Raw genomic sequence first — 23,090 nt, 5'->3', positions numbered from 1 at the left:
GTGAGAAAGCGATACGATCCGAGCCCGGCTATATCACAGTGTTTTATGGATATGTAATAGGCATACGGCTATATAAAGACAGAATTATGAGTAGGGCGGGAGGTCATTTCAGACATCCCAAGTCTCCCGGAAGTCTCCCGTAAATGCACAGAGGACCTTCCCAGTCCACAAATACGTTGCGCACCCTTCTCAACCCTCCCCACCGCATCCCTCCTCACTCTTTAGTCTTCATACACGTTGCGCGCACCCTGTCAAACACCACCAAACCCCCAGCCCCCCTGACAGCTGAACAGAACTCTTCAAAATAAAACGTGAAACTCTGACCAATGTGAGGAGAGTTTACTCACACATGACTTGTTTTAGAACCGCACCAAGAACAAAGAGCAACAATGAAGCAATTTAATCCCTGTTTTCAGGACAAATGAATCTGTTCACAGGTGTGAAAGCACCCTGAGTGTGGAATCATGGGAGTTGTGGTCTTCTTTATTCTACAGGACTTATGTTGATGAGTAAAGTTCTTCAACACTATTAGTATTAACCATTCAGCAGAGGAAAGCAGCAGAGCTTTTATTATGCCATAGTCCTACGCTTCTGGTTCTTTATCTTGTGATCACATGGAGAAGCAGCCCTTTTTTATCAGACTAAATACATGTTAGGCTTCTGTTATAATGCCTTTATGTGCAGTTGAATAAAACACACAACATATTAAAGCCTCGCTGCTGTTTCTCTGTTTTCTAGAAAACCAAAGCAGAAATGTGTGTGATGACATTAGCATGAACACACAGCACACATTACATCTATCTCAATGTCAATATTCTAAAAAAATTTGTGTGGATAATGTATGTACATAAGACAGCAAAATATATAACACTGTCCGAGTGGTTTTTGCATATTTTAATGAAAAATCATACATATTGTGCCTTTAAGTTCATACTAGCATTCCTTATCATATAAAAATGCAACTTTTCTTATGAAATGCTGTATATAATAGCAGTTTATGTGTGATTTTATCATGTACTGTAGATCATATGATAAATTTTGTTTCTCCAGAACTGTACTGAGTGAGAAAACAACCGTCCTCAAGCCAAAATCTCCAGAGAAGACCAAACCCGATGAAAAAGACCCTGAGAAATCTCCTGCCAAAAATCTTGAAGGTCATTAATATTACTTTTCTGTTTTCTGATTTCTGATTTTATGCTGAAATTATAAACACAAACCTCATATATGCTCATCTAAACGTAAAAGATGTTAAAGGGACAGTTAAATACTGAAAATTCCTCATCCGCCACTTGTTTAAAACCTGTTTGAGTTTCTTTCTTCTGTTTAGTCAGAATTATTAGCCCCCCTGTCTATTCTTTCCCCAATTTCTGTTTAACAGAGAGCAGATTTCTTCAACACATTTCTAAACATAATAGTTTTAATAACTCATTTCTAATAGCTGATCTATTTTATCTTTGCCATGATGACAGTAAATAATATTTGACTAGATATTTAACTAGGCAGGTTAACTAGGCAGGTTAGGGTAATTAGGCAAGTTATTGTATAACAATGGTTTGTTCTGTAGACTATTAAAAAAAAATATATATATATATATATATATATATATATAGCTTAAAAGTGCTAATAATATTGATCTTAAAATGGTGTTTAAGAAAATTAAAAACTGATTTTCACCTGATCCTTTGATAGTCCTCTTTGGTGTATCCCTTGAACCTGATTTGACAGTGCGTGACAGCAAGGTTCTTGCCTTTACCACAATTCTAGCCAGACGTGCCATACTTTTAAAATGAAAACACACTTCTTCCCCTACACATGACAAGTGGATACAGGACATTTTTTACTGTATCAGACTTTGAATGCTGAGATGCTCATTGCTCACTCTCTGGCTCATTAGATTCCTTTTATAAGATTTGGGATTCCTTTCTTGACTACATGAAAGGCCTGCCTATTACACCTGGTGCTGGCAACCTGTAAAATTAACCATTTTATTAGAAAGTTTTAATTAATTTTATTATTATCATTTTTTGTATTTATTTAAATGCATTATTATTGTTTTAATTATTATTATTTATCCCATCTGTATCCAGTTACTCTGATGTCATGTTCTAATGTATTTAATTTTCTTTTTTTGGTATTTATGTATTAATTAATTTGTTGAGTTAATGAATGAGAGGTTAGGGGGTGGGATTAATAATGGACAATACATTACTGTTTACCTCTCAATATTTAATTTTTATTGTCATGCAAAAGACCAAAAAAATTGAAATAACTAAAAAAAAAAAGCTTTTATTCTAGCCAAAATAAAACAAATACGACTTTCTTCAGAAGAACAAATATTATCAGACATACTGTGAAAATTTCCTTGCTCTGTTAAACATCATTTAGGAAATATTTTAAAAAGAAAACAATAAATAAAAGAGGGCTTATGATTCTGACTTCAAGTGTATGTGTCCAATAATAATTTTCAGGAAGTCTCTCAATATCTAAATATACACTCCACTGCAAAGGCTAATAAAAACGTAAATATGACTAAAAATTAGACATGATTGTTGTTACACATAACTGGGCACATAAAAACTGACATCTAAAGGTTGAACTGTGATTTAGTGTATTTCGAGCCTGCATTCATCAAATAATAATTAAATACATAATAAAAATTATTATGTATACATGTGTAAATGTATTTAAGTTAATAATAATAATAATAATAATAATAATAATAATAATATAAATATATATATATACACACACACACACATACATACATACATACATACATACATACATACATACATACATACATACATACATACATACAGTTGAAGACAGAATGATGAAGCCAATTATTAGCCCCCCTTTAATTATTTTTTTTTAAAAAGTATTTCCCAAACGATGTTTAACAGAGCAAGGACTTTTTCACAGTACGCCTGATAGTATTTTTTCTTCTGGAGAAAGTCTTATTTGTTTTATTTCAGCTAGAATAAAAGCAGATTTTAAATTTTTTTTAAGGTCGAAATTATTAGCCCCTTTAAGCTTTATTTTTTTGATAGTCTACAGAACAAACCATCGTTATACAATAACTTGCCTAATTACCCTAACCTGCCTAGTTAACCTAATTAACCTAGTTAAGCCTTTAAATGTCACTTTAGCTGTATAGAAGTGTCTTGAAGAATATCTAGTCAAATATTATTTACTTTCATCATGGCAAAGAAAAAAAAATAGTTATTAGAAATGAGTTATTAAATCTGTCATGATTAGAAATGTGTTGAAATAATTTTCTCTCCGTTAAACAGAAACTGGGAAAAACAATAAACAGGGGGATTAATAATTCTGACATCAACTGTATACACATACATACATACATACTTTATTTCTAAGTATATACAGAAGATTAATAAGGGATATGGTGTTAGAGGTGAATTTAGGAATTTTACACCCGTGAATATTATTATTTTATCAACTCTATTCAGTCAAATACAAATCACTCTTGCAGGTAGGTTTAGTTCTGTGACCGAATATCTTCAGATAAGAAACTGTTCCGCACTCAATCCTTCATTAAATAAACTGAAGCAGCTGAGGAGACAAAGGTTTCTGCTAAAAGCTTCTGTAAACCAACAGAAACTGGTTATTTTTCAATAGATGTATATGTTAAACCTTTAAAAATACCAACACACACACAGAGAAAGTCAATGTTTTCAGATTATTTTATTGGCTTGACAAATGTTCCATATGTATCTCCAAAGCATTTGTGATGCTTACATTAAATAGGACATATAAAAACAATTGACATAGTAGTGGTGGTTTTTCTAATAAATAATAATTAACAGCACATTAACAATCATCTGTAGGATAAAACAATAGTAATAAATAGTTTATCTAATAGTCAACAGATTAAGATTCATTTATAAACAATTTAGAATCCTGTTTGTGTGCGCACACACGCGCTCCCAGCTGATGGTTGCTTAGCAACGACAGTCATAGAATGTGTTCTATAGTAGTTCTATGTTAGAACAGCTCATCTCAGTTTGCCAGCATTCAGGACGGTGACTTGGTAAATCACACAGTTACTGTACGAATAGACAAATCTGTGATTGTGAAAGACTCGTTCGCTATGGATACTTACTATAATCAGTCTTCAGACAACCCTCATCACGAGTGGTCATCGGTTGTTCTGACTTTGGACCCAGATGTGGACGAACAAGAACTGATTGAGTCAATGAAACAGTTCAGCCAAATCCACTCTTTGGATTTTTCTTTTGATGAAGACACTAATTGCAGACACATTTATGTGACTTTTGAGCATTCAGGACGGGACCAGCAACCAGATCCTGTGGTCCCCACGAGCCGCTTTATTGAGCTGAAGACACTGCTCGTGAGCAATCTGCACCCAATGGTTACCGAACAACAGCTTATTGAAAAGTTTGGTGCATTGGGGTCCATCTCGACTGTGCAAGTGTGCAGAAACAACATCATCTCTCCTGCTTATGCCTTTGTGACTTTCCATCATCGACGTGATGCAGTGCGAGCACAAAAAGCTCTGAACTTCACTGATTTACTGAATAAACCTCTGATCATCATGTGGGGCCCAGACAAGACAATTGAGGTCCTCTCAGATAATGACAGCAGCTCTCCAAGACAAACAGAGGAGAGAGAGACAGATGGAGAAACAGAGGAGAGAAAGACCAGTGGAGAAACAGAGAGAAAGGCCGCTGGAGATACAGAGGAGAGAAAGACCAGTGGAGAAACAGAGAGAAAGGCCGCTGGAGATACAGAGGAGAGAAAAACCAGTGGAGAAACAGAGAGAGAGGCCGCTGGAGAAACAGAGGAGAGAGCGAAAAGCGAGTCTTCATGGGGAAGAAGGATCTCCAACAATGTGAAAAGTGCTGTGAAAGCTGCGGTGAGCAGTCCAGCAGCCTGGGTCGGAGTCGGCATAGGTGTCTGTGCTGCTTATGCCTACTTCAGGAGCAGGAGCTAGTGTGGACACATTCTAAAAGGTAATTTCATCTCATTTAAGTGACATGACATCTGACTGAGCTTAGTAACACTTCTGGAACATGCTGTATGTCACACACACATATGTATATATAGAATTCTCTGTGGGTCAGAGGTCATGTTAATTCATACTCAAATTCAGCTTCATTTAGACATCGACACTGATTTTCTTGACTCTGTTCTCTTCCAGACGAGAAGGCCTGCCTCACGATCTCCACTCATCATCCCCAGAGTGACCAATCACTGCTCCAGAAAGAACTTGATTTCCCCAGCAGGCCAAACACTTGCAATAAATGTGAATTGAATAAACTGTCTTGTGTGTGTCTCATTCAGCAGTAAAGCTCAGCCTTGTAATTTATATCCATCCAAGAGAAGCATAATAGCACTTTCTTCCAGACACAGAAGTAAACAATAGGATTTTCTTCACATCTATTGATGTGTTAGACAATAACTTATAGACCGTTTGAGAAGAAGGACTGCATCAAAGAACAATCAAATGTAGAATTATAAATCATTATTTCAATTATAATGTACAGTGGGTTCTAATAATGTCTGTACAGGAAGATATTCTGAAGAACGTCGGAAAAAAGCAGCTGTTGACTTCCATAGTATTTTTCGTTCCTACTATTGTGGGTTTTTTCTGTACCACTTTATTTTGATGGTTAGATCATCTTTATTTTGAGTATTAGTAGACTGTCTGCTTAATATCTGCTGATTCTGCTCCTTCAACAGACATTTAACTGACTATAAGAAACTTTGCAAGTGCATGTCAACTTACCCTAACCCCAACCCAACAGTCTAATGAGAATTAGTTGGCATGTACTGTAGATGCAATGTAAATTAAATTCAACAAACTGACCATCAAAATAAAGTTTGGCTGTTTTTCTTTTACAACATTCTTCAAAATATCTTCTTTTGTGTTCAACAGAAGAAAGAAATTCAAGGTTTGAGACCACTTGTGTGTGAGTGAATGATGAGTAAATGTTCATTTCTGTGTGAACTGTCCCTTAAACGCTGGCTTAAAATATGTGATTTGTTTAAGAAATGTGGTTAAACATGCATGTTTCAGTGGAAATGATTTGAAGTATATTGTATGATGTAGATATTGACTTGTTGCCACCTATTGGCCTGAAGTGATGCGGTCTTAAAGGGGACCTATTATGCAAAATCACTTTTATAAGTGGTTTAAACAGTTGTGTGGCAGCAGTGTGTGAATAACCAATGTGCAAATTACAGGGGGTTTGGGGAGGGTTTGACCCCCTCCAATATTGCTTGATCCCCTCTGAAGGACTTTAAAACAAGATGTATGACAGGTGGGTCATAATTTGTATAGTTTGGCCTACAGTAACCTCTAAAAGTCACTAAATATCCCTCAAAACACTGAAAACGTATGCATTTTATTAATAAATTAGATGTTATTTAAACACATTCTTACATTTAGTTCACTGAAGCATGTATTACCAAACTACTACCAAAAAATTTGGTACTACTACCCCCCACAGATGCACATGCATTGATTTCCCACATGTTAAGTGGAAATGACTTGACAGTATATGGTAGTTCGATGATAAAATCTTGATAAAATCTTATTTGTCTTAGTTTAACTGGGAAATAGGTCAATAATATTAGCCCCCCTATAATAAATATATATTTTATTTCCTTTCATTTATATAGCATTTTACGGCAGCCATATTGTGCATCAGCTGATTGGTGGAGAGGAGACAGATTAATATTAAGATTAAGCCAATTATAATATGGGGATGGTTAGGAGGCCAAATTTGGCCAGGATGTCAGGGTGAAATCCCAACCTTTTTTTAAATCCCCTGGGATTTTTAAGAACCACAGAGAGTCGGGACCTCATTTAGAAACTAACATTACTTCCAGCAGCAACCTAGCTTTTCTATGTGGTCTCCCATCCAGGTACTGACCGAGCACAGCCCTGCTTAGCTTCAGTGGGCGACAATGTGAGAGCTGTCAGCTTGCTTTTTGATTGGCTACAGAATTTTAAGTTCGTTATACAACGACTTGTCTAATTGACCTAATTAACCTAGTTAAGCCTTTAAATGTTGCTTTAAGCTGAATACTACTATCTAGAGAAATAGCTAAGGAAATATTATCCACCGTCTCCATAGAATTATTAAATAATTATGTATAAGAGTTGTTTTTGAAAAACTATTTCACAGATAGGCAAATGATTTTGTATTTAGTTGTATATTCCTTAGTAAGAGTCTAAAAGTAAGTGATTGAAAATAGGGTCGGTGTGTGCACATCCTATGAAAACTTCAAGCAGGCGCTCGATCAAATGTGTGAATGATCTGCTTTTATCTCGATGTTTCTCAACAGTGACAGAAGAGAAGTTTTTGACGCTGGAAGGTTTCTACAAGTTTACTCTAGACAGAGCCAAGCAGGACATCCGCAGTGTTTGGCGGGCGATCCTGGCCTGTGGATATGATCTGCACTTTGACAGGTTTGCAGGTTTTAAAATGATCTTTGGCTTCACCACATCAGCGCTCACATCACATATATCACAGAAAAACAGGAAACACAAATACATTCAATATCATCACATAAACCACATTAAAAACTCAATTATTAATGAAATTCTAATGGCAGTCGGCACAAAGGACATTTGATACACAGTTTTCTTTACTTGGATCTATATCATGGTTGCAGGTTTGTGCGCTCTTCCGGAGTGTCTGTTTGATCATGTGGGTTTGTTTTGTTTTTGTTGTCCACGTGTATTTGTTTTGGTCATGTGTTATGACGGCACTCAGCTAGTTTGATTAGCTCGCCAGCTGAGGCTCATTATCGTGCCTCTATATGGGCGACATTTTCTGTTTCCTTGTCAGTTCGTTACGTGTGCTTATGTGTGCATTTGTCTGTGCTCAGGACCGTGAGGAGTTACCACTGGACCCTGTTTTCCTGCCTGATCCCTGCCCTGTTTACTCCTAGTCCTAGCACCGCACTCACTCCTTGCATTTATTTTAAATGTCAAAGAAATATTATTTTTCACTCGCACTTGGATCCATCTGAACATTTTTTTGACTGTGACAGTCTAAGACGCCTTTTTAATGGCAAAAGCCTAGATGCTATATTTAAGGGATGGCAACAATCTTCAAGAATGACGTGTGCTTTCTGTTTAATTCTCATTAAGTACATTTCATTTTGTTGTCTTTGTGCTTTACCTAAAATTGCGCTGGCAATTTTTACTACTCGGCACAGTTTTTGCTTTTCTTTAATTGGCAACAGGCCATACCATTCATTTTAGGTCAATGCTGTCATGAAATTTGCTGTTTTTTGAAGACATTGGCATCTCATTACTACTCAGAAGGTTTTGGAGGCAGCTCTACATACAAAAGTCTTCATTGTTCAAAAGATGTTCATTCTTTAAAATTATTGGCAGGAGCTTTGATTCAACCCTATTTTAATTATGCTACCTCATTTTGGTATAGTAGCTGCTCACAGAATATGAAGGGAAAATTACAATCGAAATGCTGTTTACATGGTCGTCTCTTAATAAGAGTATTATCTTAATCATATTAAAAGCGGAGTAATGGTGTCCGTGTAAATGTACTCAGTTGATGTCGCGAGCTGTCAAAGACAGTGCATTCTGTCGTGTTTCCCCTTTAAACGCAACTTTTGTAAAGCGTCTGCTTCACGTTGCTCTGTCAGAATCCTTGTGAAATATAGCCATACTGTAGAACGCTTAGTTTAAGCAAATTTGATGAACGAGATCATGTGTGTTGAATCTAAAGGGAGTCGCTCCGGCTGTTCTGTCTTGCGTGTGTCGTGCGTGTGTGTGTGTGTGTGCGTGTGTGTGTTTTTGTGACATATCAGGACACAAATCTGTATAATGACATGGATATAACACAGGTATTACAAAAAGGAGGTGAAATATGAGGACATTGGTGATGTCCTCATTTCTCAAAATGCTTATAAATCCCACAGAATGAGTTTAATCAGAGAGTAAAGCTGCACACTGTCTCCTGTGATGGTTGGGTTTAGGGGTGGGGTGGGGTGAGGGCAATACAATATACAGTTTGGACAGTATAAAATGAATGGAAACCTATGTAATGTCCCCGCTTTTCACAAAAACAAACGTGTGTGTGTGTGTGTCTGTCTGTCTGTTTGTCTGTTTCTGTGTATGTGTGTGTGCGCGTGTGTTTCCTCGAAACAAGAACAAATGCCTAAACATCCGATGTCACCGTCCGTATCCCTTGTTTAAATGTATAGAGATGGTGTGACCAAAGTCCCTGTAAGAATTAGTCTTTGGTCTTCACTGCAAAAAATGCTTTTCTTACTTTTTGTCTTGTTTCTAGTCCAAATATCTAAAAGTTCTTAAATCAAGAAGCTTTTTCTAGACAAGCAAAAGATATTGTCTTGTTTTAAGAAATAATATGCCGAAATGAAGTGAGTTTTTCCTCAAATCAAGCAAAATAATCTGCCAATGGGGTAAGCAAAATAACCTTATCACAAATCGAAAAACAAGATTAAACACTCACTTCATTTTGGCATATTATTTCTTAAAAGAATACAATATGTTTGTGTGATTAATTGCAAAACAAAAAGTGTGATTAATTTGTTTTTTTTTATCGATTGACAGCACTAATGTTTTTTAAAACTGAGAATGGTACGTAAAATGTTTAATAATGTGGTTCCTAGTTATTTGGTGAACTGTTTTCAAATGGTGAGGCAACAGCATTCATACAGTACTAGGGGTTTAGATTTTAATATTTGTTTATTTAAATTTAGAAGTGTAGTGGGGAAAAATACGTTTTTATATACAAGTGCAATCATGTGGAACAAATTACCAAAATCGGTCAAGGAAATAAAAGACTTAAGGAGGTTCAGAAAAGCTATGAAAAGATGATTGTTTGATGAGAATAATTAGTTTGCATAGTGGACGAGGATGTTTTATTTGATATGTTACTTGATTGTGAATAGGGTTGCAGCTGGAAGGCCATCCACGGTATAAAACATTTGCTGGATAAGTTGAAGGTTCATTCCACTGTGGCGACCTCTGATTAATAGAGGGACTAACCCGAAAAGAATAATGAATGAATGAAGGAATAATTGTATTTGTGAATTATTTTGTTCCTGTTAAAAAAGGTGGAGGTCCTGTTTGTTTTATGCATCATCTTTATTTTGAAGCCATACTTTGTTTTATTAAACTGTAAGGAATGCAATGGAAACAAGTCCAGGGCTTTATTGGGTTTTTATCCTCGACAGTTTTTATTTCAGAATGTATGGGATTCTTGTACTTTTGTACAGCTTGTCTAAAATCTGTCAAATAAAATCAAATTCAATTCAATTCTAATAATAAATAAAAATAACTAATTATATAACTTAAATAACTAAAAAAAGTATCATCAGGTCTTAATGTATTTCCTAGTGGTCCTGAGAGTGTTGATACCAATTTTGCCATAATCAGCTTTTTTTTCTTTTTGCTTTTTTTATATATATATATGGATATGGTGCATTTGCTATTTACATGCCGGACTTTGTTAGTGTAAAAACTGAACGCTTCACTAGTAAAAACAGTTAAACAGAGCATCTGCAGCGCGAGGATGAAGAACCAGCCTCCTCCATTTAGCCTCTTTACTTTCTCTTTACTTTACTTTTACTCTTTACTCCTTTACTTTAATGCAGTAAGGAAATGGTGGAAACTCACTCCACTGAACACATCCATTAGCCGACATAATTAATTTAGTTTAAGCGCAAATATTTGCTTCAAAACTATTTCTAATTTAGTTCTAATCTCCAGCAAAGGAATAAATCAACAGTAATAATGAAGTGTGGTCAGTTATTTCTACACACGTCCTGTTCTTATGCCCCATATGGTGATGCAGATGTCTCCAAAACCCCACAGCTGGACAAATGTACACTAGTTTGTAAACACCTAAAAATACTTTCTTTCCTCTCCAGATGCACATGCATTGATTCCCGACATGCTCAAAAAGCCAGCAGAAAATGGAGCTTTGAGATGGACTTTGCATTGGTGCAGTTTGTGAACCGTCTCAGCCGTCACCTGGCCATCACTCCTGCCCGTCTGCATCCACATGAGGTTTACCTGGTCCCCAGCAAAAATGGCGCCGATCCTGAGGTTGCGTGTCGGTTAAGCAAGTCCATCTCTGTGTTATCTTGTTCACAGATGAAGAGTTCAGATGCAAAAGCCTCTCAAGGGCTGTCTATTATTGTTATTATTATTATTATTATTATTGTTATTATTATTATTATTATTATTATTATTATTTTATACAGCTGAAGTCAGAGTTATTAACCCCCCTGTATATTTTTCCTGCAATTTCTGTTTAACAGAGAGTAGATTATTCCAACACATCCTAATCATAATAGTTTTAATAACTCATTTTTAATAACATATTTCTTTTCTCTTTGCCATGATGACAGCACATAAGATTAGACTAGATATTCAAGACTCTAGTAATCAGCTTTAAGTGACGTTCAAAGGCTTAACTAGGGTAATTAGGTTTAAGTTATAATTTTGCAACTCATTGTATAACAGTGGTCTGTTCACAATCCAAACCAAATATAGCTTAAGGGGGCTAATAATATTGCCCTTAAAATGCTTTTATTCTAGCCAAAACAAAACAAATGAGACTTTCTCCAGAAGAAAAAATATTATTGAAAAAAATATATAAAAAAATTAAAAATTCCTGAATCTGATAAACATCATTTGGGAAATATTTAAAAAAGAACAAAGGATGGATGTGCAGTGAATGTGATCGTGTCCCCACAGGTGTCCCAGTGGAGAGTTTGCGTCTGCGCTTTGCTCTGCTACAGTCTCTAAACAGCAAACTTGAGAACTTCTTTCTGCCTTTAGTGGAGCTGAGACTCACACAGACCTACCAGAACAGCATCGCCACGCATCTGTGCAAGGCCAAAGGTCAGTATTCAAATAACAGGCGTTCAAATATAATCTTAATTATTGTTAATCCGGTAACACTTTAGAATAATGGTCCACTTTTTAATGTATTTAGTAATGTCGACCAAGGATAAATAGTCTTGTAAAGTATTTATTAATCATTGTTCATCATTTACTATTGCATTATTTATTTATTGATTTTCCTTCGGCTTAGTTATGGAAATAGATTTGTTTCTTTTTTCAGTTCAATCAAAAATATTTAGTTTTAAAGAAAAATTTATTACGAAGTAATTAAAAAATAAAAGATTTCAAATAAAAAACACCTTTAATTAAAAAACTTATGTCAATGATAATAAAATATTTTGGCAAAGTCAAGAAGTTGGCAACACTGCCGGTGACTCCTGTCCAATCGCGAGAAAACATAATGGCCAACCTGTGACCACAATCAAGATTGGCCAATAGAATAAGGTTTCTTAGAAGATCCCGCCCACTGAACTGCAGTTTTCAACTCATAAAACTTTTCAACTCGCAAGCAACGATTTTAGCAAAAGCAGAACTAATAAGCTCACAATTAATCTGGTGGTAACTGCATAAAATGGCAATAGTTAATTTTTTGCAGTGTGAATTTTTTATTTTAATATTTTTTTATTATTTGAAATCTTTTATTTTTTAATTGCATTGTACCTAATTATGGTCAAAAACTTCATTTTTGTTTGAATAATAAAGACACAAAATTAACCTCAGCGTACATGGGTTCAAAACTTTCAAACTCACAAGCAAAACATGTCAACCCGCAAGCAAAGATTCTAGATGTGCAATAAATGACAGCAGAACAGTCTGGAAAATCAATGAGTGTGCAATGAAAATTGTGGAAACTGCATAATAGGACAAGTGTATTTAGTATTTAAAGTGAGTTTGGAATAATCCGATTGCCTTACCAATGATTACAGAGAGACCAGCCGCGATCAATCATATCACATGCTCCTCTCGAAATTAGTTTATGAAACTTCACTTAGTGTGTGTGTGTGTGTGTGTGTTTCAGGGAGCTGCTGCGCTGTGAAAGTGCTCTGGCGCGTCTGTACTGCCGCATGGCCCTCCTCAACATCTTTGCCCCCAAGAGTCCTCACACATTCACACACCTCTTCCACATCCCTGCAGTGCGTGACATCACACTTGAATATCTGCAGCTCTTGTCCAATCAGCTGCTGACTCCGCCTCTGCCAGGTGATGTCATACCAATATGTTGAAGAGCACTATTTTACATGCATAACAGCAATGTTAGAAGATTTATAAGAATAAAGTGACAAGATTTTAAAATACTTTTTGAGAATTTATTAATATTTACTAATGAGCAAAAATGATGTAAATACACATATTTGGAAATTAAGCTTTTTTAAAAGTGTTTAAGCATATTTTAGCTCTTCACTATAAGGTCCCATTAGTTAATGCATTAACTATCATTAAATAACAAAGAACAATTCTTTTGTTTTACACTATATATTAGTGTTTATTAAGATGCTAAATGTCATGTTTGAGGGAAAAAAGTTTTCTTTTATTTGAAATTGAAGCATTATTTAAATATTTGTCGTAAGTTTCCTTGAATACAACAAGTTGTTGAAGCATTTGTGTTTTTAAGCACTCTACAATAAGCTCCCATTAGTTCACATTAGTTTGTTCACTTGACGGATTAGAATGTTTTTGAGGTTACTTTTAATGTACAATGTATAATTCTAATGCATAATTCTAATTTGTTAAATCCTATTTCTTAACATTACTTACAGTTAAAGTCAGAATTATTTTGTCCCCCTTTTTATTTTGTTTTAATTTTTTAAATATTTCACAAATTATGTTGAACAGAGCAAGGAAATTTTCAAAGTATGTCTGATAATATATTTTATTCTGGAGAAAGTCTTATTTGTTTTATTTAGGCTAGAATAAAAGCCGTTTTTAATTTTCTTAGACCCATTTTAAGGTCAATATTATTATCCCCTTTAAGCTATTTTTTGATAGTCTACAGAACAAATCATTGTAATACAATAACTTGACTTTTTACCCTAAGCTGCCTAGTTAACCTAATTAACCTAGTTAAGCCTTTAACTATGTCACTTTAAGCTGAATACTAGTGTCTTGATAAATAGCTATTCAAGTATTATTTACTGTCATCACAGCAAAGATAAAATAAATCAGTTATTCGAAATTATTTATTAAAACTAGTATGTTCATAAATGTGTTGAGATATTTTTCTCCGTTAAACAGAAATTAGGGGAAAAATAAACAGGGGGCTAATAATTCAGGGGGGTAATAATTCTGACTTCAACTGTATGCAGCATTAACAGTAAGGACTTTTTGTACTGTATTTATGTATCTTTGTTTGCATGATATGCTTCAAATACAAAATATTGTAAAATTATTTATTAATCATTTTAGAAGGAGTTATTTTGTTTTTAGTCCACATTAGCTCAGGTCCATGAAATAGTAAATAATATTAACAAATACTGTTGATTTTAAAAGTTATGATAGTACAAGGCGCAGTAGGTAGTGTTATCGCCTCACAGCAAGAAGGTCGCTGGTTTGATCCTCGGCTCAGTTGGCGTGTCTGTGTGGAGTTTGCTTGTTCTCCCTGCGTTCGCATGGGTTTCCTCCGGGTGCTCCGGTTTCCCCTACAGTCCAAAGACATGCGGTACAGGTGAGTTGGGTAGGCTAAATTGTCCATAGTGTATAAGTGTGTGTGAATGAGTGTTTGTGGATTTTTCCCAGAGATGGGTTGTGGCTGGAAGGGCATTCGCTGTGTAAAAACGTGCTGGATAAGTTGGCGGTTCATTCCGCTGTGGCTACCCCAGATTAATAAAGGGACTAAGCTGACAAGAAAATGAATGAATAAAATAAAATTATTATATAAATTTATTATAATAATTGCATTGCATGTTCTCCCCGTGTTGGCGTGTGTTTCCTCTGTGTGCTCCGGTTTCCCTCACAGTCCAAACTCATGCGCTATAGGGGTATCGATTAACTAAATTGGCTGTAGTGTTTGAGTGTGCATGTGATGGGTGTTTCACAGTACTGGGTTGTGGCTGGAAGGGCATCCACTGCGTAAAACATATGCTGGAATAGTTGCTGGTTCATTCTGCTGTGGTGACCCCTGATGAATAAAGAGACTAAGGCCCCGTTTACACTAATGCGTTTTAGTTTAAAAACGCATAAGTTTTGCTACGGTAACGCCATCCGTCCACACGATGCCGGAGCTTTCGAGTGCCGAAAACGGAGCAGAGAGTGCGCGAATGGTCACGTGATATACGTTTTTGGTGGCATAGTGTGGATGGTGATATGTTCAGAAACGCTAGGTGAAACGCTAGTGTGGACACATTGTATTTGATCTAAAACACCGTTTTTAAACTAAACGCATTAGTGTAAATGGGGCCTAAGCCGAATGAAAAATGAGTGAATGAATGAAAGATGAAGTCATTTCTCATAATCTGTCTGCTGACTCTCCTGTGTGTGTGTATAGATGGCCGGATCAGCTGTAACTCTGTGCGGTTGGAAATCAGGGAAACGCTCAGAGTGTCTGCGAGTGGCTGAGCGTGGCCATCAGCAGAGCTCTGCATCAGGGGAAGAACAGTCTGCTGGAGCTCACCAAACAGATCTGCTGCTTCCTGCAGGTACCACACACACACACACACACACACACACACACACACACACACACACACACACACACACACACACACATATATATACATCATCATCATCGTCTTAAAACAGGTTTTCGGGAATTCGGAAGACAGCAAAAACAAAACACGTCACATGACCTTCACATTTGAAGTTTATAACATAAACATCAAACATGTTTTTTCAATATACACTCACCGGCCACTTTATTAGGTACACCTGTCCAGCTGCTTGTTAGTGTAAATTTATAATCACAAGGCAGCAACTCAATGCATTTAGGCATGTAGACATGGTCAAGACAATCTGCTGCAGCTCAAAGCGAGCATCAGAGTGGAGAAGAAAGGGGATTTAAATGGCTTTGAACGTGGCATGGTTGGTGGTGCCAGACGGGCTGCTCTGAGTATTTCAGAAACTGCTCATCTACTGGGATTTTCACGCACAAACATCTCTGGGGTTTACAGAGAATGGTCCGAACAAGAGGAAATATCCAGCGAGCGGCAGTTCTGTGGGCGCAAATGCCTTGTTGATGCCAGAGGTCAGAGGAGAATGGCCAGACTGGTTCCAGCTGATAGAAAGGCAACAGTAACTTAAATAAGCACTTGTTAAACCGAGGTCTGCAGAAGAGCAACTCTGAATGCACAACACGTCCAACCTTGAGGCGGATGTTCCACAGCAGCAGAAGACCACACCGGGTGCCACTCCTGTCAGCTAAGAACAGGAAACTGAGGCTACAATTCACACAGGATCACCAAAACTGGACAATAGAAGATTAGAGAAACGTTGCCTGGTCTGATGAGTCTCCATTTCTGCTGCCACATTCGGATGGTCGGGTCATACCTGTCAACATTGGGCTGTAAAAATAAGGGATATGCCCACCACAATAAGGGATAAAAATCCACAAATTGCTAAATATGTTCATTTGGAGCTGTTTCATTGTAAATAAACAGTTAAATGGTCAGTAATATGTTTTAAATTTATTTTTAACAAAATAAAAATAAAAATATACATTAGCATCAAATACATTAGCAAACAGTTCAGCTTATTAAAATGAATAGCTATTATAATGAAATAAAATCAAGCTATCAATCAATCTCATTAGTCGTTTCTCCACTGTATGACTTACACATTCTGATTAAAGAGCAACGAATGAACCTCTCACTTATTAAGATTTTTTCATTACATTAAATAAGAGGTGTCACTTTAAAAATGCACACATCTAACAATATAATGAAAACATTGACTGCTTTCCTAACTTTATGCTCATTTAAGACGAAACTAGTTGTGTTTGGGGAAAAAAACACCAATATCGACATCTTTATATGTTATTATTATTAATTATATGTATATGTCTGTTTAAACACGCACCCAAAAGCAAAACTTTCTCTCCGATTCAAATCGCGTGTACATAATCCGTTTGGGAAACAGCATCTGTTTATCATTATGGAGCACGTCAGCTGACATGACGGCACCTGTAATCAAAAGGAAATGGCGCCATTTTTAATATTTAGCGAAAGCACAGAAGACACACGTTTTAGAGCAAGGGGCGACCCCTGGTGGTTCAGCTGTATGGGTTGCGTACAGGGAGGCTCGCTGTTCAGAGAAAGACTGAAAATACGGGAAAAATACGGGGAAATACCTTTACGGGAAGATAGCAGGATAGAACAGTAAAATACGAGAGAATCCTGGAAAAAACGGGAGGGTTGACAGGTATGGGTCGGGTCAGAATTTAGCATCAACATCAATAAAACATTGATCCATCCTGCTTTGTATCAGCAGTTGAGGCTGCTGGTGTTGGTGAAATGGTGTGGGGGATATTTTCTTGGCACACTGTGGGCCCATTAGTACAGCCCTGTATACTAAAGTATGTACATGTTTGTGTATTTGGTGAAAATATGCTTAACATGTTTTTTTGCTGAATACATCTTCTCTGTACTCCAGAGTGCGCCTGAGCAGTTCACGCTGGAGGAGATTCCCAGAACCGAGTCAAAGGTCAGCATGGACGTCAACTTTTCCGGCTCGTCTCCTGCAAAGAGATTCAACTCAAAGAGTGAGTTAAGAGCACAGTAAGGGGTACAGCTGTGGATCCCCACATTTATATAGCGTCATTTTTGTGACACTGTACAACAATTACAGTTTTTGCATTACTGGGAGGTTGGGGTAAGGGTAGACAATGTAACATACAGTCCGTAGATAAAATTACGTATTGATTTTATAAAGGGGTCTTAGGCCCCGTTTACACTAATGCGTTTTAGTTTGAAAACGCATAAGTTTTGCTACGGTTACGCCAACCGTCCACACTACGCCGGAGTTCTCGAGCGCCGAAAGGGAGCGTTTCGAAAACGCTGGAGAGGCCGTTTTCATTCTGAAACGGTGCTGCTCCGTCTCAGTGTGGATGATGGAAAACGGAGACATCTGAAAACGGAGGCGGGACTGCAGACATTCGCCTCTCTGATTGGGGCTTTTCCTGAATATTAAGTAGCCTAACACACACAGTTCAGTCCTGCATTCTCTCCTTGTAAGTTCAGACATCGCAAGTTTGATTAAGGCTGCAGTCTCTTCTTCTCAGTTTGATATGGAAAACAGACTATACCGAGGACACGGGTAAATCTTCAAAGGGAACAGTGTACTTTATAACTTCATTCACATCACCCTGGCTACGTTGTTTCACTTTCTCAACAACAAAATGTAAACATGATTTAAGGAACTGCCTATTTTCATTTTAATATTAGCAACTTAGACAGCAGAAATGTTGAGGCGTCGTGCTGCACGAGCGTCATCTTCACTGTGTGGATATTTATAACAAAACGGAGCCGATAACAACTGCCTCCTTTCAATTTCAGTGAAAATACGAAACATACCCTCTCTTCTGCTGAATATCAGTTTTAATAATCGATAATGGCCATTATAAAAGTATAACATACAATAAGTTTATACATTATAGGAAATAAAGGCAAGCGATCAGTCAATATACAGAATAGGCTACGTGGTTACATTAATCATTAACTTATCTTTGAGCTTAGCCAAAACACGTTACCTGAGAAAAAGTAATAGATTCCAATGACCAAAGTCAGGGAATATGTCGTTAAATAAAGACAACAAGATGAATGAAATATCCCGTTTAATAAATATAGTGAGATTAGATCCAGCGGGAGATGCTGGATGAGAAGTCCGACTAGCACAGCTCTCATCTTGGTAGATAGGCTGCAGTGCTTGCCCGAGAGTGTCTGTGTGGTCACGTGATGTGCGTTTTCAGCGTTTTGGTGTGGACGGAGAGCAGTTCAGAAACGCTGGGTAAAACGCGAGTGTGGACGCGGATCGTTTTCATTCTAAAACGCCGTTATAAAACTAAAACGCACTAGTGTAAACGGGGCCTGAGTCTCCTCTGTGTGGGTTTATGACTCCTTGTGCCACAAAGCCTGTGCCTGTGTGACACCTCACTTATCTAGAAGTAAGCCAGAGATGGTTGCCTAAACTTCAAAAGACATTCCTGTCCCCCTTCCTCCCGAGACACACAGACACACAGGGACACACACACAAGGCTCCCAACGCTGAAATGGACTAAGAAATGTGTTTGCAGTGTTGGGGAGTAACTAGTTACATGTAACGCCGTTACGTAATTTAATTACAAAATAAAAGTAACAGTAATTAGTTAGAGTTACTAAGAAAAATATGTAATTAAATTACAGTTACTTTTGAAAATGTTAAAGATTACAAATGGGGTTACATCTAATATTTTTCTTTAAAACTCTGTAATATGTTGAATAATATTAATCTGTTGCTTTGCCTGTTTTGACATTGCATGATGGCTTCTGCTAAGGCCATTTATTCAAGCGCTGATGCTTTTGATTTGCGGCGCAACCACAAGCGTAAATCCCCGGGGGGAACATGTTCATTGTCCTCCTCACCAAATAAAATATATAAATATATATAAAAACGCACTCTCTATTGTGAAAAATATATGTGTATACCTAAAATAATTGTCTTAGTAGGAAAAAAACCCGCATTTATTATTTAAAAAGCATTTAGAAAGAGTTCACCACCGCTTCCTCATAGTGGTTTGATCCATTGGCAGAGCGTCTCACCTACTGCTCACACAGCCTGTCACACTCAGACACACAGACAGACATACACAAAAGTTAGGTGTGTGGCTACAGGTCAATGTTGAATTTGAGTAAGTATGGTGTATAAATCACATTAAATAAAGTGATTCTCTTCAATGTAGTTAATGCAGAATCATTTATAAATTAGTTGCGGCAAAAATGCAGATTACCGATATCCATGAATCTGCTGTATTAGCGGTTAAAATGACTCATGTAGTTAACGTATGCTTGTTTACGTTAGCTTTTTGCATACGTTAGTGCACTGCAGAATAATACGCCAAAGCCGTTTATCATGCATTGTTTCATTTGTGACGACTTGGCATAATGTTAACTAACTAGCCCCACTGTATTTTTTGTATAATCAATTTCAATTCCGTTCTTAAGTGACTAAAGTAATTTTAAATATAAAATGTCCTTGTTTTTATTGTTGTGATGATTTTTATGATACTTTTTCATTCTTTATGTAAAGCACTTTGAATTAGCATTGTGTATAAAATGTGCTACAGTATAATAAAACTTGCCTTGCAGTGTCATGGACTAGATAAAATGATTGAGGTAAAGTTGGTTTTATATTCGCACATTCATTCAGTGACCGCTCCATACATTGTTTACCATGGTACTTTGAATATTCAAACTAAAATCTCATGTAAGTATGACTTCAAAACAACATTAATAATAATAATAATAATACATTTTATTTGTATAGCACTTTTCCTACATACATGGAACTCAAGGCACTTCACAAACAACAAACAGGCATTGTAAAATAAACCAAATAAAAAAAATATATAGACAAATAAAGCAAAATATATACTCAGATAAAAGCATACATGTACACGCATATATGCATACATCTACACAATCACACACAATAATCTTTACATACATGCACACACTATACATGCATATGTACATAAACCTACACAATTTATATAAATTGCATAAACTTTACAAACTGTTATATTCATACGCAATTTTATAAAGGTGCGTATTAACAAGCTTTTTAAAAACATAAATTCTGGGGGATTCTTTCACTTCATTTGGGAGACAATTACTAGATTTTGCAGCATAGTGAGTAAAAGAAGTGCCGCCAGATAGCATTAGATTTACAGAGTGAAATTCTAGAAGTCGAGCGCTAGTAGAGCGTAGCAAACGGTTTGGATTATATTTTGGTAAGCAGTCAGAAAAGTAAGAAGGTGTCATGTTGTGTAGTGCCTTATAAACTAATAAAAGAATCTTAAAATCTATTCTATTAATGCTGCTGTGATATGTTCTCGAGTCTTCAATTTCATTAAATCTCTGGCTGCTGTATTCTGTATCAATTGCAGCTTCTTTATAGAACCTTTAGGTAAACCAGTATAATAATTGCTCTATTAATTGACTGTGAACAATGCTGTACTTTGATGGTTGTTGGCTGCTAATATAATTTTACTATTTAGAATTTCTTATGAATACTTTTCTGAGATTATATTATTAATGAGAGACTAGATGTGTGAATATAAAACCAACTTTACCTCAATGATAAAATGACATAGAAAAGGAAAATGGACATAAGATTATTTTTCAGTGCAGTAAACGGCAAGTACAAAAAGTTCACATATTAGGGCAATTTGGCTTTCAGAATGAGTGCTTATGAAACTACTAATGTCACAATATTAATCACAGGCAAAGGAGAAAGAAATGATTGAGGAACAGGCAGAGCAGGGTCAGTCAGATGTACAGTGTCAGGTAAGGGTGTTGTGCTTTATTGAAGGGATAATGACAATTCTTTTGGGGTGAACAATTTCTTTTTTATGTTTTCTGAGTTGTGGCTGTTTAGCAGATGAACCTCACAGGCTCGCCAATTTACAATATGATCTCTCAATTTAACAAGTGTAACGTAAACCAGTTAGTTATTATGAGTATGGAAAACGTCTTTTCCTGAGTCTGTCTGTTGACTGTAAACAACACAACAAACAATGCAATAAATAGTTTTACAGAAAAATTGCTTTGTCATTGAACCTGAGAAAAACTTAGAAAATAACCATAATGTAGTCTCCATGCTGTAATATGAACGATAAAACTTATTTTAAACTGTGGGGACATATGTTTATAAGTACAATTCAGCTGTATTATTTGTGCCCCCTTCAAAAAATCTTTAAAAAATTGCTTATACAATTTTTACATTTCCTACTGTTAAATCAAATTAATGGCCATGGGCGCACCATGTCTAATCCTCTTTGCCATTGAAAAGCATGAGGAAGCATCTGCAGGTATGTAAGCTAGCGTTTATTTGTTTTATAAAAGCAAATGGTTTTTGTCGTTATCGTGAGTGTACAGAAGTAAAAACAGACTCTTTCATTTCCCATGATATATTATGACTCACAAAGTTATCGATTTGTGAATTTCAGGGCACCAGCAGACTCCTCTGGCCAAAGTAATGTTATCACATTAACAGTGTAGCTAGTTTAATTACATTTCTCAGTAGCGTGACGGTAGCGTCGCTAAAAATCAAATAGCTTTTCACAGTAGTGAAGCTATTTTATTAGTGAAGTAGCGCAGTAGTGTCCACACAAGCTACATTTACAGATCGCGGATCAATACTGTTTAAAATGTGGAACACCTGGTTTTATTGGATTTTTTGTTTTTGCTGTTATGTACTATAATTTATTCCTGTATGGTACAGCATATTATTTACAGTAAATAATTGAAATGAACAGTTCTGACTCATATGTTTCATTGGCAGTTTTATTGACCACTAAGATGCGATTTGATTTGGATTTAAGTGGCTTCGATTTAAAAAAAAATTGCAAAAATTAGGTGTATTTTTTTATTGCAAATGCCACATAAATCACCTGCACAACTAAATAAAATTTTGATTTTGTAACAACAGTAAACATGTTTTTGTGATAAGGTGTGGTTTTGTGGTGGCTCTACTTTAAATTTAAATTAATTAAATTAATTTAATTTAAGTGATGAAAGCTTTTGAGATTTTAACAGTAAACAGAGTGTTACTGTAAGCTCACACCTGCTCTGTATAAATGCTTGAAAATTATTTAGTTGAAAATGTTTATTAACTATAAACTTAAAAGTAATCAAAAATTAATCAAATGTAATTAGTTACTTTACTTTTATAAAGTAATCGAAAATTACAGTAACTTATTACTTTTTAAATAGGGTAATTTGTAATCTGTAATCTATTACATTTTCAAAGTAACCTTCACACTGTGTGTTTGTAAACTGTATTTCAATTCTGACTTTTCTATGTAAATTTCTCTCTCGTGCCCTTTTTAAGACACTATACCAGCTAAGAATATGTGAATCATGTTGATGTATTTCTTAAAACTGTCGTGTTTAGAACCGTTAGGTTTCTCCTGCCATTTTACAACACATGATGCGTAGCGCGTGATCGTAATCTATACAGCTTAAATGATTTATGCTCTGAGTTAATGTCTCTTCACATGCTTTCG

At 36.1% G+C, this 23,090-nt stretch overlaps 3 protein-coding genes across 11 annotated transcripts in view; all 3 read left to right on the top strand.

Moving 5' to 3' along the window:
* LOC101883236 (probable E3 ubiquitin-protein ligase HECTD4) overlaps nucleotides 1-5,302 on the top strand; it is a 60,375-nt gene extending 55,073 nt beyond the window's left edge. For 7 of the 9 annotated variants that reach the window (XM_073936021.1, XM_073936027.1, XM_073936026.1 and 4 more), the window contains 2 exons: nucleotides 4,308-4,994; nucleotides 5,183-5,302. In XM_073936021.1, the coding sequence (XP_073792122.1) occupies nucleotides 4,308-4,975 (668 nt within the window). In that variant the 3' untranslated portion in view covers nucleotides 4,976-4,994; nucleotides 5,183-5,302. Of the gene's footprint in view, nucleotides 1-1,050; nucleotides 1,155-4,020; nucleotides 4,995-5,182 lie in introns of those variants that run through there. The other 2 variants (XM_073936030.1, XM_073936028.1) reach the window with 2 other exon arrangements.
* Nucleotides 5,303-5,540: 238 nt separating this feature from the next.
* Nucleotides 5,541-13,193, top strand: LOC103909470 (probable E3 ubiquitin-protein ligase HECTD4). The gene is made up of 6 exons (XM_073936114.1): nucleotides 5,541-5,600; nucleotides 5,921-5,936; nucleotides 7,336-7,459; nucleotides 10,918-11,111; nucleotides 11,750-11,896; nucleotides 12,918-13,193. The coding sequence occupies exons 1-6, from the start codon at nucleotides 5,541-5,543 to the stop codon at nucleotides 13,082-13,084; spliced, it is 708 nt and encodes a 235-aa protein (XP_073792215.1). The 3' UTR covers nucleotides 13,085-13,193.
* A 4,302-nt stretch (nucleotides 13,194-17,495) lies between these two features.
* The window catches only part of LOC137487222 (uncharacterized), a 51,276-nt gene continuing 45,681 nt past the window's right edge, over nucleotides 17,496-23,090 (top strand). The window contains exon 1 of the mRNA XM_073936012.1: nucleotides 17,496-17,588. The gene's annotated coding sequence lies outside the window, so the exon portion shown is untranslated. The remainder of the gene's footprint in view (nucleotides 17,589-23,090) is intronic.

Source organism: Danio rerio, chromosome 21 (genome assembly GCF_049306965.1).
Source record: "Danio rerio strain Tuebingen ecotype United States chromosome 21, GRCz12tu, whole genome shotgun sequence".
In the NCBI taxonomy this organism is placed as follows: domain Eukaryota; kingdom Metazoa; phylum Chordata; class Actinopteri; order Cypriniformes; family Danionidae; genus Danio; species Danio rerio.
The sequence above is the reverse complement of the archived record's forward strand: the minus strand, read 5'-3'. Positions and strand labels throughout refer to the sequence as shown.